The sequence below is a fragment of the Leptonychotes weddellii genome, chromosome 2 (genome assembly GCF_054177405.1).
Source record: "Leptonychotes weddellii isolate Sample4059 chromosome 2, ASM5417740v2, whole genome shotgun sequence".
Lineage (NCBI taxonomy): Eukaryota > Metazoa > Chordata > Mammalia > Carnivora > Phocidae > Leptonychotes > Leptonychotes weddellii.
In genome coordinates, this window is record NC_138370.1 from 167,478,987 (window position 1) to 167,495,005 (window position 16,019).

General features: G+C 43.8%; 1 protein-coding gene across 11 annotated transcripts in view; it reads left to right on the plus strand.

The window, feature by feature from the left end:
• The window catches only part of LDB2 (LIM domain binding 2), a 376,618-nt gene that overhangs the window by 351,820 nt on the left and 8,779 nt on the right, over positions 1-16,019 (plus strand). For all 11 annotated transcript variants that reach the window (XM_031039207.2, XM_081812577.1, XM_031039210.2 and 8 more), the window contains exon 6: positions 14,489-14,612. In XM_031039207.2, coding sequence (XP_030895067.1) covers positions 14,489-14,612 — 124 coding nt within the window. The remainder of the gene's footprint in view (positions 1-14,488; positions 14,613-16,019) is intronic.

Genomic DNA, 16,019 nt, shown 5'->3' on the forward strand with positions numbered 1-16,019 from the left:
AGTGGCCTGCGCTACCTGCAGCCGGGCCTCATCAGTCTTTTTACACTGAAGTGTATGCATTGAGACTAAGAGGACATTTCCTTCATTCATTCATTCACTCATTCATTCAGAATTAATTTGTTTTTATGCTTACCTACTAAGTGTCAACTTCTGATGATGTAAAGGTGGACAACTCTCCTCGCCACCAGGATCCCAATCTTGTTAGAGAGGCAGCTTGTTATAATGCTGGATGATGGAGATGTGTTCATAAGCATGGGGATGAAAGTTAAGAGGAGTAGACACTTAGTTTGGGGGCTAAGTGCAAAGAAGTCAAAGCTAAGGAGTCCCTGAAAGCTCTGTAACTTTGGACCAATTGCCTACCCTCTCTGGTCTCCCTTTCCTCATCTGTATGTCTGTGTAGTTAATGTGCTGGAAGGTGAAGTGAGAAACCCATGGGAGGCACTAAGCCCACTGCTCGGTGCCTGGTGAACCCTGAGCGCTAGTCATGATTAGAGGTAGTGAGTGATTCATTAGTAAGCTGCTTAAAAAAGTTTTATGATCACAGTTTTCCTCCCTCTTGCAACTTTTTCAAGGAAATCTTCATGTGACTGAAGAGTTGAAACATGGCTTCGTCGGGTCTTAGTTTAGACTCTGCTGCTCTGAATTAACTGGAGTAGTTGTGGACATGCCCCTCTTCTCCCTGAGTTTCCTAACACTTGATTCCAGAGTAGAATCAAGCTTTGTCTGTAATGTCTTCACCTTCATGAAGTCCCCACACATCTGTTCTTTTCCCACCCTTACTGATCTCCTTACAGACTTCAGATTTCTCTTCATGAACCACTTCTTTCCTCTTAAATCTTCCCTTCTCCTACCACGAACGTCCTTATACCTTTCTGGTTTCATGTCAGATGTCACAGCACTGACTTGTACCAATTAAAAAACCTGCTGCCCTCCCACCATGTGCATGCTTGAATACCCACCTCTGCTAGCTCCAGGGCAATGCAAAAATAGACTAGACCTTGTCCTCAAGTTGCTTACAGTCAGTATCTCTCCATTCTCAGGAGACCCCAAATGTTGGCATTCCCCTGCCCCAAACCCTCCAATGTCTTCCTGTCCACCTCAGACCAAAGGCCAACATCCTCCTAATGACCTTCATGATCCAGTACCTCACAGCCTCTCTGAACTCATCTTCTCCCCTGTCTCATTCTCTCCATGGCCACCATACTCCTCTCCTAGATGTTTCTCAAAGCTCCCAGGCCTTTACCCTTGCTGTTCCTTCTGCTCAGAATGCTGTTCCTTCTGCCTGAAATGTTTTTCCCCAAATACCTCACTTCCTGGCTTCCTCTGAGATTAAGATGACCAGATTAAATACAGGACTCCCAGTTGAATCTAAATATCAGATAAATAATGAATAAATTACTATTATATTTATTAATTATTATAATAAATTATTTTTATCATCTGAAATTCAAATGTAACTGGGCATTCTATATTTTTATTTGCCAGATATAACCTCACCATCTGATCTTTACTCAGATGTCATCTTCTGGGTGATTGTAGTCCTTTTCTGTTGCTGCTGAGACAAATTACCAGAGATTTATCATCTGACGGTAGACTAGAAGTCTTGGCATGGATCTCACAGCATTAAACTCAAGGCGCTGGCAGGGCTGTGCTCCTTTCTGGAGGCTCTAGGGCAGAATCTATTTCCTTACCTTGTCCAGGTTCTAGAGGCCACCCACATGCCTTGGCTCCTGACCCCCTTCCTTCTCCAAAGCCAGCAACATCGTATCAGGTCCTTCTCGTACTGCCATCTTTCTCACTCTCGGATACCCTCTTCACTCTTAGATGCTCTTGTGATTATATCGGACCCACCTAGATAATTCAGACTAATCTCTCCTTCTCAAGGTCAGCTCATCAGCAAATTTAGCTCCCTTTGCCACGTAGCCTGACACATTCCCAGACTCAACGGATTAGGGCACGGACCCCTCTGTGGAGCCACTCTTCCAAGCAGTGATTTTAGCCAGAGTATCCAGATTCTCAATCCTCCCAACTTCAACATGTCCTACCTCCCTTCCCTGCTTGCTTTCCCTGCTTGCTTATCACTAACGTGTATCTCATGCTTATTTATCTGTCTCCATCACTGGAATGTAGTTGCATTAAGAGCAGTGATTTTCTTTATTTCTGTTAACCACATCCCCAGCACCTAGAACACACATGGGGCACATAGTACAAGTTCAGTTAGTATGTGTTGAATGAATGAGTGAATAAATGAATGAATCCCAATCTCTGCCAACTCCATTTTCATACGGGGTTGCCATTGTCAACACGAATCCTGCTTTTCACCAATCTCACTTCTATCACTGGGAGGAGAAATGGCTGCTGATACAAGGCTCCACGGGCGCACAATGATCACGGCCGGCGGGAGCAATTGAGCAGCTGAGCGCCACATTACTGAGAAATTGCTCCTTCCTTTCTGTCAGAGTGGAGCTGGAGGGCTGTTGCCTGGCAGAAGCTCCCAAGAAGGCAGGCAGGCAGGCAAGCATTCCAAACATAGCCGTGCACCGGGTGCTCAGGGCCAAGAGAAAGAAGTTCCTATTCCCACACTGACCATAGCCCAGAAATCCTCCCAAACAGCGGCCGTGGGGATGCTAGCCCAAACCCCAGAGCACAATGCTGTCTTTAGCAGCCTTGTGGGTATTTACACCAGGGCAGGAGGCAGACGTAACCATGCAGTTAATGTTCAGAAGGGATTATAACTGCACGAACAAGATAGCCATGTTCCTTGGAAACTGTCACTGACAGCTCCCAAGGACCATATCCAAATTCCCTTACTCGCAGTATTAAGATTATCAGGCCCCATTTATATATGCTAGTGTTTAAATGTTACCTCACTGCAAGTACACAGTCTCTTGGCTCCTTGGGAGAAATAACCAGCATGCTACAAAAGCTACCTCTTTCCGGTGAGGAACAGCGCCGACAAGTGCAAACGCCCCACCACTGTGATCAACAGCACTTAGCTTGGGGGCAGTCTCCACAGCTTGAGACTCGAAACAGCCAACGTTTGCCTTTGGGGATATTTGGTGCTTTTGTTTAGCCAAACGCATCAAAATACTGATGCTTTTCTCATGCTTAGGAAATGTGGATGGAAGAAATAACAGAATGATATTTACCATATATTGCAGTTCAGCGTCCATGCTGACGGCGCTGGTGGGGGCAGATCCTGCACAGAATGCTTTGGCCTACATCAGTCTCACCTCTCTGCTGTAGGCCAGAAGCTGAGGCCCTGACAAATCTGACCACTGCCTGCCTTGCCACTGTAGCTGGCTCTCTGAGTCCATTATGGGTGACCTCCTACACCGTGTTCTCTCTTGCATTCACATCTGTATTCCCTCAGTTGCAGATGTTCACCCAACCTTGGTCCTAGCTGCCTCTTCTTTCACCTGGCTGACTCCTAAGTCATCTTTTTAGGTCTCAACTTAATTATCAGTTCTTCCTGGCAACCTTTCCTGACAGCCCTTGCCCTTCTTTAGCGTTGCCAGCCCATCTGGGAGTCTCGTTTATCACCTGTCTCCCTCCTGGGAAGGGAGGCTGTGCCTGTGATGTTCACTGCTGCCTCCCTGGTACCCAAGTAACTATAACCATGCTGTGCATGAAGCAAGAGCTAACCTATTTTCTGATGTCTAATTACCTATTTGTTTTTGTTGTCCATTCTGTCATATTCATGTAGCCAAGCATTCATTAATTCCACAAACATTAGATCCGTTGCTGGGTGCTAGGTAATATAACAAATAATAATAATAAAACCATAGGACACAATCCAGCTTTCTAGTTCTTTACAGTCTAGTGGAGGACTGGCAGTGTTATGTGTCCACTCAGCTAGGCTCTTGGCTCCGTTTGCTCAGGCTGCCTGAACAAAACACCATAGACTGGGTGGCTTAAACAACAGAAATCAGTTTTCTCATAAATCTGGAAGCTACCAAGTCCAAGATCATGGTCCAGTAGAGACCTCTGGTGAGAGCTCTCTTCCTGACTTGCAGTTGGCCGCCTTCTTGCTGTGTGCTCACTTAGCCGGTCCTCAGTGTGTGCACAATGAGAAAGAGCTCTCTGGTGTCTCTTCCTCTTCTTATAAGGCCACCAGGCCATCAGTTTATGGTCTCATTTAACCTTAATTGCCTCCTAAAGGCCCTCTCTCTAAACACAGTCATATTGGGGGTTAGGCTTCAACATGTGAATTTGAGGAGCCACCATTCAGTTCAGGGCAGCTTTAGTGCCAGTTATTCAATCAAATGCCAATCTAGGTTTTGCTCTGAAGGTATTGTGCAAGTATGTTTATCGTCTATAACCAGTTGACTTGAAGTAAAACAGATTACTATTCAGTGAGCTTCGTTTAAGCGTTGAAGTTTCTAAGAGTGAAACTGAGGTTCCCTGGAGGAGAGGAAAATCTGCCTCAAGACTGAAGCATTGACTCCTGCCTGAGTTTCCAGCCCATGGAAACTGGATTTCAGACTTGCTGTCCCTTACGATCATGTGAGCCAATCCCTTAAAACACATAAAATTAACAAGTCAGGAAATGACAGATGTTGTCAAGGATGTAGAGGAAGGGGAACCCTCTTGCACTGTTGTGGGAATGCAAGCTGGTGCAGCCACTCTGGAAAACAGTATTTAAGTAAAACTTTAAAGTTAAAAATAGGGCTACCCTACGATCCAGCAATTGCACTACTAGGTATTTACCCCAAAGATACAAATGTAGTGATCCCAAGGGGCACCTGCACCCCAATGTTTATAGCAGCAATCTCCACAATAATCAAACTATGGAAAGAGCCCAGATGTCCATCGACAGATGAATGGATAAAGAAGATGTTGTATATATACAATGGAATATTATGCAGCCATCAAAAAAATGAAATCTTGCCATTTACAGTGATGTAGATGGAACCAAAGGGTATTATGCTAAGTGAAATAAATCAGTCAGAGAAAGGCAATCATCATATGATTTCACTCATATATGGAATTTAAGAAACAAAACAGATAAACATAGGGGAAGGGAGGGAAAAGTAAAACAAGACGAAATCAGAGAGGGAGACAAACCATAACAGACTCTTAATCATAGGAAGCAAACAGAGGGTTGCTGGAGGGGAAGGGGTCGGGGGATGGGGTAACTGGGCGATGGACATTCAGGAGGACACGTGATGTAATAATGAGCACTTGGTGTTATATACAACTGATGAATCACTGAACTCTACCTCTGAAACTAATACACTATATGTTAATTAATTGAATTTAAATTAAAAAAAAAAGAATTTTTAAAATTTATCTGAAATTTACTCATAGCCTTCCAAGTGACAGACAGCACTCCTTAGATGTTTGTTAATTATCGTGGAGTATTTCCAGGCAGATATTTTCTCTTTCCTTTGGAAACATTCCAGCTATGATGCTGTAGAACTTAGAGATGCTGGTAGAACCCATGGATAGGGTATCTGAAGCAATGGCCCAGTGGTCAGGACAAGTTATTTATAGGAAAGACATATTGACTAAACATTTTAGCTGTCTGTTATATTACCAAAATCTAATTTTTAGGCTTTGTACATATGTGTCTATACACACACACACACACACACACATATATAGGACAGGGAACATCTATACAATTTCAAGTACATCTTGACAAGTTTCAAAATGTCTTCCATGAAGCCCCTGCCACCCCCAACTTGGCTATACACCCATCATAATAGGCATGCATATGTTAGGACCTAGGTGTATACTTTAAGTGGATTTTGTTGTTTCTCCTAACAACCCGATTAGTTAAGTCCTATGGTTACCCTGACTTTCCGGAAAGACCAAGAGATTGAGTAATTCATCCAAGGTCGCTCAGTTATTAAGTAGCTGGGATTTGAACCCAAGCCAAATTTGCATGCTTAACCCCACTGCCTATGATGCCCTCTTATATCTGAAGTCCTTCATCTTTTATATATTGCCTAATTTCTTACAAATCACAACGTCAATTGGAGTCTATCCAGGGGAACAAAACCCCCACCAGGTAATTTAGTAGAGGAAATTTAATATGGCATTTTATGTACAAAGATGTTGGAGCTGGAAAAGCAACCAGAGGAAGAAGAGGCAACCCTAAGATTAGCAACTGCCACTCCAGGGTAAAAAGGCAGGAGGCATTACTGTCAGGTGACCTGGTAGAAACTGGGACCATAGTGGACCTATGGTGACAGCTGTTGGAGAGGCCATCTGAACCAGAGAAGACAAGAAATACCCTCACTCATTTCTTTACTCATGTAGTAGATTGAAAAGTACCCCTCAAAAATTCATGTTCACCTGGAACCTCATGGTGTGACCTTATTTGGAAATCTAGTGACCAGGGTCCTTATAAGAAGAAGAGAAGACACAGAGACATAGGGGAGAAGGCCATGTGAAGATAGAGATTGGAGTGACATAGTTACAAGCCAAGGAACACCAAGGATTGCCAGAGCCAATAGAAGCTGCGAGAGGTGAGCGAGGATTCTACCCGAGAGCCTTTGTAGGGAGTGTGGCCCTGCCAACACCTTGATTTCAGACTGCTAGCCTCCAGAACTGAGGTTGTGGTACTTTGTTATGGCAGCCCTAGGAAACGAACTCAACCCACTTCCCTCCAATCTCCCCCGGTGCCTCCAACTGGCCAAACTTCATCCGAAGCAGGTTGGCAAAAGAGCTGGCAAATAGTGTGCAGGGGTCTGTCCTCTGCAATACAGAGCTGGAAGGAAGGGGTGGGTCTAAGAGCGAATAGACAAATAACCAGGGCACTATGGAAAGGGATGCCCATACCAAAGGACGCAGTGGAAAAATGAGGGCCCTAGGGTCAGAAGGAAGAGAATGTACTTCCAAGGCTTTGAACTGTCTGTTCATTGGCCTGACAAGTACGGCAGAGACACTGAAGCCTGGCTAGTCTGATGGGGCCTCCGTAGCTCGGGACAACAGCCCCAGCCCTTCTCTCGTGGGGCGGTCAGACAAGCAGCCAGTGGTCACGTAGAGGAGTCCTTTCTGGGAGCCTCAAAACTGAGATCAAGGCATAGATATTGAAATGCGCGTGCATGGCCTGCTCATTCCAGCAGAAGGATGGCTTCTGAAGTGGCAGCTCCCATGGCAAAGCCAGCTTCTCGGCACCACCACCCCTCCTCTCCCAGAGCAGAAGAGGGCTGTCTGTCTCCAGGGTTGGATGTGATAACTTTCCGCAGTAATCAATTTGCAAAACAATCGAGAAAAGGCAAAGGCTCCCCTGGTTGAATCTTCAGATAAAAAAGAGGATGTTTTGAATTTTACAACCAATCTACCTTTAATCCTATCAGGAAATAAACCCAAATCATAATCTGATGTTTTAGAATTGCATCGCTTCTAAGGGAAAACATTTCCTTCCCTCTTGTTTTTCATCCTCTGAGGCAGAGTGGGTTTTACTCCAGTGGATGCCTGTTATTCATTCTTATCTGTTTCTAGGTGTGATTATCTATTTATTTTGCTTTGTTTTGTTTTTCTTTTAGATTCTGTGTATCTTTTTATTGTTTTAGTGGAAGATCTCTTTCTGTTAGGTGTTTCTTAATTAGGAGATACTCCTTCATCTTAGATAAGAGTTTGTTTCTTAACCACCCCCAACACTCTGACATCTTTTTAATTCAGATTCAGCCAGAGGGGTAAGGTACTGGAGAGCGCGGGGAAAGAAAGAACTCTGGTTTGTGGATTTGAACATACTGTATTTATCACTGAATTCTAAAAATGGATTTTTATTAGCGACGTTAGCCATTGAAAGGCAATGTAACTGTTGGCCTAATTACCATCCCTTGGAGTATTATATCTAGTGACCCCCTAAGTCTCAAGGAGACCAAATGATTTACTCCCCAGTAGCTAACCAATCACATCACACACTGATCTCCTGGCTCAGTAAAGAGCCACCGATGCAACCAGGTTTTATCATAATACCAATTTCTATCCTTTGAGGACTGACCTTGTTCCAGGCATTGCATTAAGTATTTCCATATGTTGTTTCAAACTATCAGAGATAAGTATCATTATCCCCATTTTACAGACGAGGAGATTCAGAGAGGCTGCAATTCTTGGCCAAGAACACACCGTTCGTAAATGGCAGACTTGGGGGTTTGAACCCACATGAATCTGGTTCCAAAGCCTGCACCACTCATGTATGACCTAAATCTCTATGTAGAGGTCAATACCGTGTACAGGGAGCAATATGAAGACAATGAGAGCCTTTGAACTTGGTATAGCAGCGATTTAAGCCACTCCTATTTAGAGAGGTAGACAACAGAGCAGTTAGTTGTTGAGAACACAGTGTTGGAACCAGGCAGACTTGACTATGAACTTCTTTGCCCTTCAAATGGTTGTAAAACCTTGGCTACATTATAAGAATCACACTCTCAGCTCTAGGTGATTTAATGGCTGTGAGTTTGAGTTTCCTCGCCTGTAAAAGTGAGCCAGGACCTGGTGAGGGTTAATGATATAGTATATGTCAGATACATACTCCAGGGACGGGCATAAGTTAGATACTCCACGGTGATTATTAACTTACGACTCAGCAAATATTTGAGTATGCCTAATACGGTACTAAATAGAAGGGAGAGCAAAGGGATATATGGCTTGCTGTAGGTAAGATGAAACAAGTCCACAAGAAAGGAATATTCCCAATGCAAATATCAACACTGGGCTGTACCTAGATTAGTAATAAGTGCAATAGAAGCAGGGGTCCCTTGCGGGCGGGCACGGTCAGAGACAGATGTGGGCTTTGAGCTGGACCTTGGAGGACATTAATGGTCATGCTGGTGAGATTCAAATGTGGTTTGCAGGCCAGTGCCAGACTGTAAACTCTTAGCGGTCCACGACAAGACGAGGAAGCTTGCTCTGGAATGTAAATCGACTACATTGTTGAACACATTGTTTAGTTCATCTGACTTTTTTTTTTTTTTGACATAAGACTTTCTCAGTGAAGGAAGCAGTGAACTGAATTGTACTCTGTCTCAAGCTGCTTCTCCTGTGACAGAAACACAACAAATAGTTTGCAGATCACCTACGTTGAACAGCAGTGGTTTAGAACAGAGGTCAGCAACCTTTCTGTGAAAGGCCAGATAGTAAATATTTTCAGGTCTGTGGGCTATAGGAACTCTGTCATAACTATTCAACTCTGGTGTCATATCACAAAAGCAGCTACCAACATTACGTAAGCATGGCTGTATTCAGCCCATAGGCCCTAGCTTGCCAACCTCTGGTTAAAAGGGCCAGGAAAGGGGCGCCTGGGTGGCTCAGTTGGTTAAGCGACTGCCTTCGGCTCAGGTCATGATCCTGGAGCCCCGGGATCGAGTCCCACGTCGGGCTCCCTGCTCAGTGGGGAGTCTGCCTCTCCCTCTCTCGTGCTCTCTCTCTCTCATTCTCTCTCTCAAATAAATAAATAAAAATAAAAATAAATAAATAAATAAAAGGGCCAGGAAAGAGGGGAGGTCTTCTAGGCAAGAAGAACAACATGAACAAAGGCCTGAGCTGGTATTGAAATAGTAACCTCGGGCAAGCCTATATGCAAAGATTAGGTGGCTCAAGCTCAGAGGATGTCATCCATCATCCAGAAAACATTGAATCAAAATGTTGGCAGTAGACAGGACCTCGGTTTGGGAGTTAGCCAAATGCCAACTCCAGGGCATCAGCTTTTTCATAGGCCACCACCCACTCTGACAAGCATCACCTATTTCTGGAATTGGGTTTGGGCAAGGAGTTGGGCAAGAAGAATAAGTGTGAACACATAGCTAAGGAGAATCAAATTTCTCCAGGAGAACTGTCAGATGAAAACAAAGCAAAACACAATACTGTCTACATTTACTGGGCCCTTTGTTACTACGAAAAGTCCCAGGATGCGCTGAGATCTTCCTGCCTGGCCAGGACATACAGTAATCGGGTACACGCATGTGCATTTGTGCAAAGCCTTCTGTACGGGGGAGGCAATCCGTTATTTATCACATGCACAAATACGTCACCTCTAAGCCTCCAAGACAAGGCTTGATTTGTCTGCTATTAGGAAATGACTCCTTGCTGTAAATCTGGCCAATCTGTCTATTATCCACCAACCCACCTATCCATCCATCCATCCACCCACTCATCCATCCATCCACCCACCCACCCATCCATCCATCCACCCACCCACCCATCCATCCATCCACCCACCCACTCACCCATCCATCCATCCACCCACCCACCCATCCATCCATCCACCCACCCACCCATCTATCTTTCCATCCATCTATCCTTTTACTCACTCAGCAAGTTGCTTTTGTAGTTCCAGGTTTTGATTCCATACCAAAGGGTCAGTGCTGGGGCCAGAATCCCAGAAAATGAAGTCAGAAGCATAGGACATCGACCTAACTTAAAATTCTCACTAAATCTGCAGAAAGGTGTACTTGCAGCTTTGCTGGGATGGGCAAGATCTTTTTTGGGGATCCTAGATGGACCTGGCAGGGACTACACATTCAGGAGCTTCATACTCAAAATGAGGTCTCAGGCCTTGCTGACTCCTGCCCCTTCCACGGTGTTCTAGAATTCCTCCCGCTATCCCCCAACACCACAGCAGGAGGAAGCCAAACTAAGTGGCAGCCCTGGGTGCAGGCTGCTGCAGATGTTGCAGAAATGCTGTGGCCTCCCTTGTCCAAAAGGGCTGGTCCACTGAGAACTTTGTAGCAGGCCCGACTCTGCAGATACAATTGTTCCTTTAAATCAAAAGACTCTGTGTTGTTATGCTTAGCCCCATTAATATGCATTTGACTGATGTGTGCATGCCTCTGTGTGTGTGTGTGTGTGTGTGTGTGTGCGTGTAGCATGGAGGAAAAGGCATGTAGACTGGCTTATACTTATTACAAACAGGGAACTCTTTACTTAGAGTCAATGGATGGGGATATAAGAGGATTCATAAACCTCCAGATATTTTGTACAAACTTTGAAAGAGAGGCTGCCTAGCCTTTCCCAGATTCTCAAGGGGGTCCAAGACCCCAGGGACAGCAGGAATCCTGGCTCCAGAAGGAACTGGCGAGTGACTGCGGGAGCCCACTCCCCCAACCGTCTTCCTGATCGCATTTCAGAACGCCCCAGGCCTTCGCTGTTGCCAAAACGCACTGGCTCGCTGCCTGAGAAGGCAGCCTCTTGTCTGAGGTGGTTCTGCCACCTACAGCACGCAGCCCAGCAAAGCCAGCCCAGCAAAACCAGCCCAGCTCTACGGCAGGCTCGTTTGCACACACGAATCCGGGGGAAGCCTGCCTCTCCAGCCTGGGAACCCTCCTCTGGAAGAAAAATGGCTTTGGAGATTCCTGATTAGTATTCAGAGATAGGAACTCCTTTGGGGTGGGTTACAGCGATGGGAAGATATTTTTACATTCAAGGGGAATGGATAAATCCTGAGGATTAGCACCTGAAAAAAGTGCTGCCCAAAACCCAGGGAGGAAACCACGCCCCACAAGAAAGAAGTAGATAATGAGCTTAAGGGTTCTCTCAGTAAATGCAGCTCTCCCTGCTGGTATGCTCCATGCCCACTGCCCTTCTGGGTCCACAGAGGTCACTTCTGCCGTCTAACTTGTCACGTAATGAAAATACTTGCTTCATAAACATGTGATTCCCAAAGATGCTTAGGTGTACACCCGAGTCGTTTTCTTAATATGCTTAAATCATCCCAAAGGGGGCTGTATACTCGCTGAGGATAGAGATGATATTATCCTCCTCGTTATGTCCGCAGCGCCAAAGCAGAGTGCCTGACCCTTGGAAGAAGCTCTATAAATGCTTGTTGATTTAAAGGAACAGAAGTGTTGTTTCACAGTCTGTGCTGTTCTTGCTAATACAGAATCATCACATCTACTGTTTGTTGAACTCCGACGTGTCGGACATAACATCTCAAATTCTCACAATGATACGCAAGATGGGTATTGTCTTACAGGTGAAACTGAGAGCCAGCACTCTTAAGGGGCTCAGCCAAGGATGCACACCTAGTGACAGAATTAAAATCCATACCTAGACCTCTTGGCTTCTAAGTCTGTGCTTGTTCTGCTCCATCCATGTATTTTTATATCCACGGTAAGCCCATTTCTCAAAAATGGGGAATGGGCCAAAGGAAATGGTTGAAAACCTAACTTTGTTATTTTAATTAAAAAACAAAACAAAACATTTTTCCATCCCTTAGAATTTCCCTGAAACCTCTTCTTGCTAACCTAGCTTAATAATAGATGCAAACATCTTCTGACCCTGTCTGAATCTAGCAGTGGTTCTCCTTTGGTGGATAATCCACTCTTATCTCTGTTTGTAGAGATGACAGTGGACTACTTCGCTCTGTTTGGACTGGTGAGCATCAGTGGCTGGGGCAGACCTGAGGCTGTCTTTAGCTTGCATAGACTTTGATTTCCAGTGAGGAATTCCTTATGGAGGAAAGATACACATCGAGTCTTCACAGTGTGGGAATGTGGAGTTAATTGCACAGGAATTCCTCGCTTTCATGGGGTCTTCCTTACCAACATTTTAAATTTCAGAAAGGACTCTGAAGCAAGAAGATAGACAAGACTGAAGATGCCCCATAACTAATCCAGATCTCATTACCTGACAGCCTGGTTCACTAGGGTTGAGTGGCTCTTTGGCCAAAGTGTATCTTTGTCTCACACTGTACTTGTGTCATTCAGGCTTTAAAATCTTGCTCTCTTCTTCCTGAGAAACTGCAGTGGGAAAGTGACTGCAGTTGTCCTGTCAACGGAGTTAGCGGTTTGGGCCAAGTTTAGATCATCGATAGGTAAAAAGAGCAGAGAAATTTTTCTAGATGAAGGTAATCTTGATTATCATGCTTAGGCTTGAGAAAATAGGAAGAGCATGGGCAAGTGGGGTTAAGTGAGAAAAAAGTGGAGTTCAAACTGGAAGCCACGGGGAATTTGCACATGTCTTGCTGTTTATATGTATCTATCCTAAAGCAGACCTCAAACTTTAGTACTATGTATCAGAATCAGACATGAGCATGCTTTTCCAAAAGGCAGATTCAGGACCCTAGTTCCATACCTAGTGAAACAGAAGGGGAAGAGCCTGGAAATCTGCATTTTTAACGATCAACTCGTTTGGAACTCGTTTGGTTCTGACAGAAGTATTCCTTAGACCATACTCTCAGGAACGTTGGCATGAAAAGATCTTCCGGTATTTATAAGAACACCTTAAATGCATCCATTCACTTGAGCCAAACCTAGGAAAACAGAGAAAAAAGGCACAGTCTGGGCATTCAAAGAGTTCAAGGTCAAGTAGAAAAGAGACTTGGAAGCAGGGGGTTGCAAAGCATGGATGAGTAAGTTCATAGAGCAGAAAGGGCTGAGTGCCATGGGAGAGCTGTAGGGAGGCACCCAGTTCAGCCCGCACAGGGAGAGGTACACAAGTGTAACAGAAGAAGTAACCTTGTCTTCAAGGATGAGTGGGCATTAGCCAAGAAGAGGGGAGGGAAGAATTCCAAGTAGTGGGAACCCAGTGGACCAGTGGACAAAAAGCAGCATGTCCTCTGAGTAATGACAGAAGGGAAGGGAGTGGTAAAAAAGATGGGCGGTGAGGGCACATCTGCCTTTTATAATGAAATGCTGTCTTTCCACATGGAAGGGTGGGTGCTTTGCCAATATGTGTACAGCTGTGTGGTGGTCTTTGTCTTCTCAGATACAGCACTCTCAATGCAGCAGTATTCTGATGAGCTTCCAACTGAGAAGGAATTCAGAAAAGTTCAAGGCAATCCTAAATGGATTTACCTTCTTGCTCATTCATTAATCTTTGTCATCAGATGTCTTGGACCAAAGTAAATCTGAAAAAATCTAGCCAAAGGAGACAAGAAAGCAACCGTGTACAGAGTCACAGAAAAAGCTCCCACTCTGAACTCATGTTGGCATATGTTACTGACATTATCGTTATGTGTAAAATACAAATGAGTACATGAATAAAAATAAAATAGTGTTCATCGTGGGCCTTGATAAGAATTAGGATCCAGAAAGTACTTGTAGTTGCCACTTTGTTCTCCAGTTTAAAAGATGGCTTTCACTGCCATATAATCTACATAAACTAGCATTGTAGCTCACAGTGTGTGGTTATACAAACAGGAACAACAGCAGAAACCAGAGCAGAAATCAGAGCATGCTGTGCGCCATGGAAGAGAGCTTTTTTCTTTAACCAGAGAGAATCATTTGAATTCAGAATAGAGCTACATATATCCACCCAACAGTTTGTACAGAATGTGTCTGGATGTGTGTGTGTGTGTGTGTGTAAATCACATTCAGCTGTAATATGGTATTATAAGTAATAGTAAATTAAGTGGGCATTATCAAGTGTTGGTGATATTTCTTTTCCTCCAAACTTGGACAGAGAAAATCAAAACCAGGGGGAAAAAGAAAAGTACCTTTGAGGTTTCTAATTGTTTCCAGCTGTTAACATTATTTATTGCAAATCATATTATCAAGCAGTGAAACACGGATGTCTTTGAACTTTTTTGCAGTTGTGTGTAATACTGGAGCCAATGCAGGAACTGATGTCGAGACATAAAACTTACAACCTCAGTCCACGAGACTGCCTGAAGACCTGCTTGTTTCAGAAGTGGCAGCGGATGGTGGCACCCCCAGGTACGAGCTCGTTCTTCACTCTTGTTCTAAATGCATTTTCTGAGGCCTCTTTGGGGGATGAAGGGATGTGAAAAGGAAGGAAGGAATCATAAATTTGTCAGGAAGACTAGTTTCTTATGGATATTTGGATGTGGGGACGTAGAATTTGTGAAGTACCAGCATCCTTAGGAATCATCTATCATCTCACTTAGGACCTGAAACCCAGAGAAGTCAATTGATTTATTTAATGTTACCAAAATCATTGGCAAAGCCGAAATCAGAAGCAAGGTTTCCTGTCTCCCAGGCCAGTGGCTATTCCACTGGACAAGACTGATGTCTTCTCATGGTCCATTGTTCTTTTGCCTGTTTTTTTTCTTTAAGAATGATATAAATTATGGGAAGAAAGGGAGGGAGGGAGGATGGAAGGGGGAAAAGGAAGGAAGGAAATAAAGAAAAATAAATAAATAAATTTGCTCCCTTTTTTAAGATAGATCTAGTATCAAAGGGTACTCTGATCATGAAGAGAATACATAAAAGATTCCATTTTCCTCACTTCCTTAGAATGCAGTTTAGATACTATAGTCTCCTGCTGGGGCTCTGAAATTACTGCTTCCAGTCATCATTAATTGTCATTCTATCTAATACATTTTTACTCCCAGGCGTGTGTCGAGCCTCATTGATCATAAAAACAAAACGTATCCGTTCGCTAAAAATTATTTTTATAAAGAGTAATTATTAACACGAAGCACATAGCTTTCTGAATCACAAAATAGAATGGTCACCTTCCACTGGTAATGGGCCAGGCATTTTATAGGAAATGAATATAGTAGATTTAACTAAGTACATATTTAGAAATCTGAGAAAACAAGCATCATTTTAGAAGTCCAATGCGCTATCCATTGTGCTACGGAGCCACCCTACGAGCATCATTTTACATAGAATATTTACATCCCTGTCTTAGAGGAATTTTAGATATTTGAAACATTATTTTTCAAATCTATTGAATGCGCTTAGATTATTTTCTCTTTCAATATCAATAAGGCTTTATGGGAAAAAATATTTCACTCAATGAATGCTTTGAGAACCTATATTTTCCAGCATATTTGTATATAATTTATATATTATTTATTAACTCAATCATTCATTCAGTAGTTATTGATTAAGCCCCTACTAGGTGCCAGGTACTGTTCCAGTCACTAAGGGGTACGGCACCGAATGAAACAATCAGAAATCCCAGCCCGCCCAGACCCTCCATTCTCTTTCTGAATCCTCACAATAACCTTATGAGGTATTTAATATTACTTCCATTTTAAGTGTACAGGGCCTGAGATTTAAGTAGTAATTTGCCAAAGGTGGTCTCATAGCTGATCAGTGAAGGAGGTCTGTGTCACAATAAGTGCTTACATCTCCAGAGTTCATGACTCTATG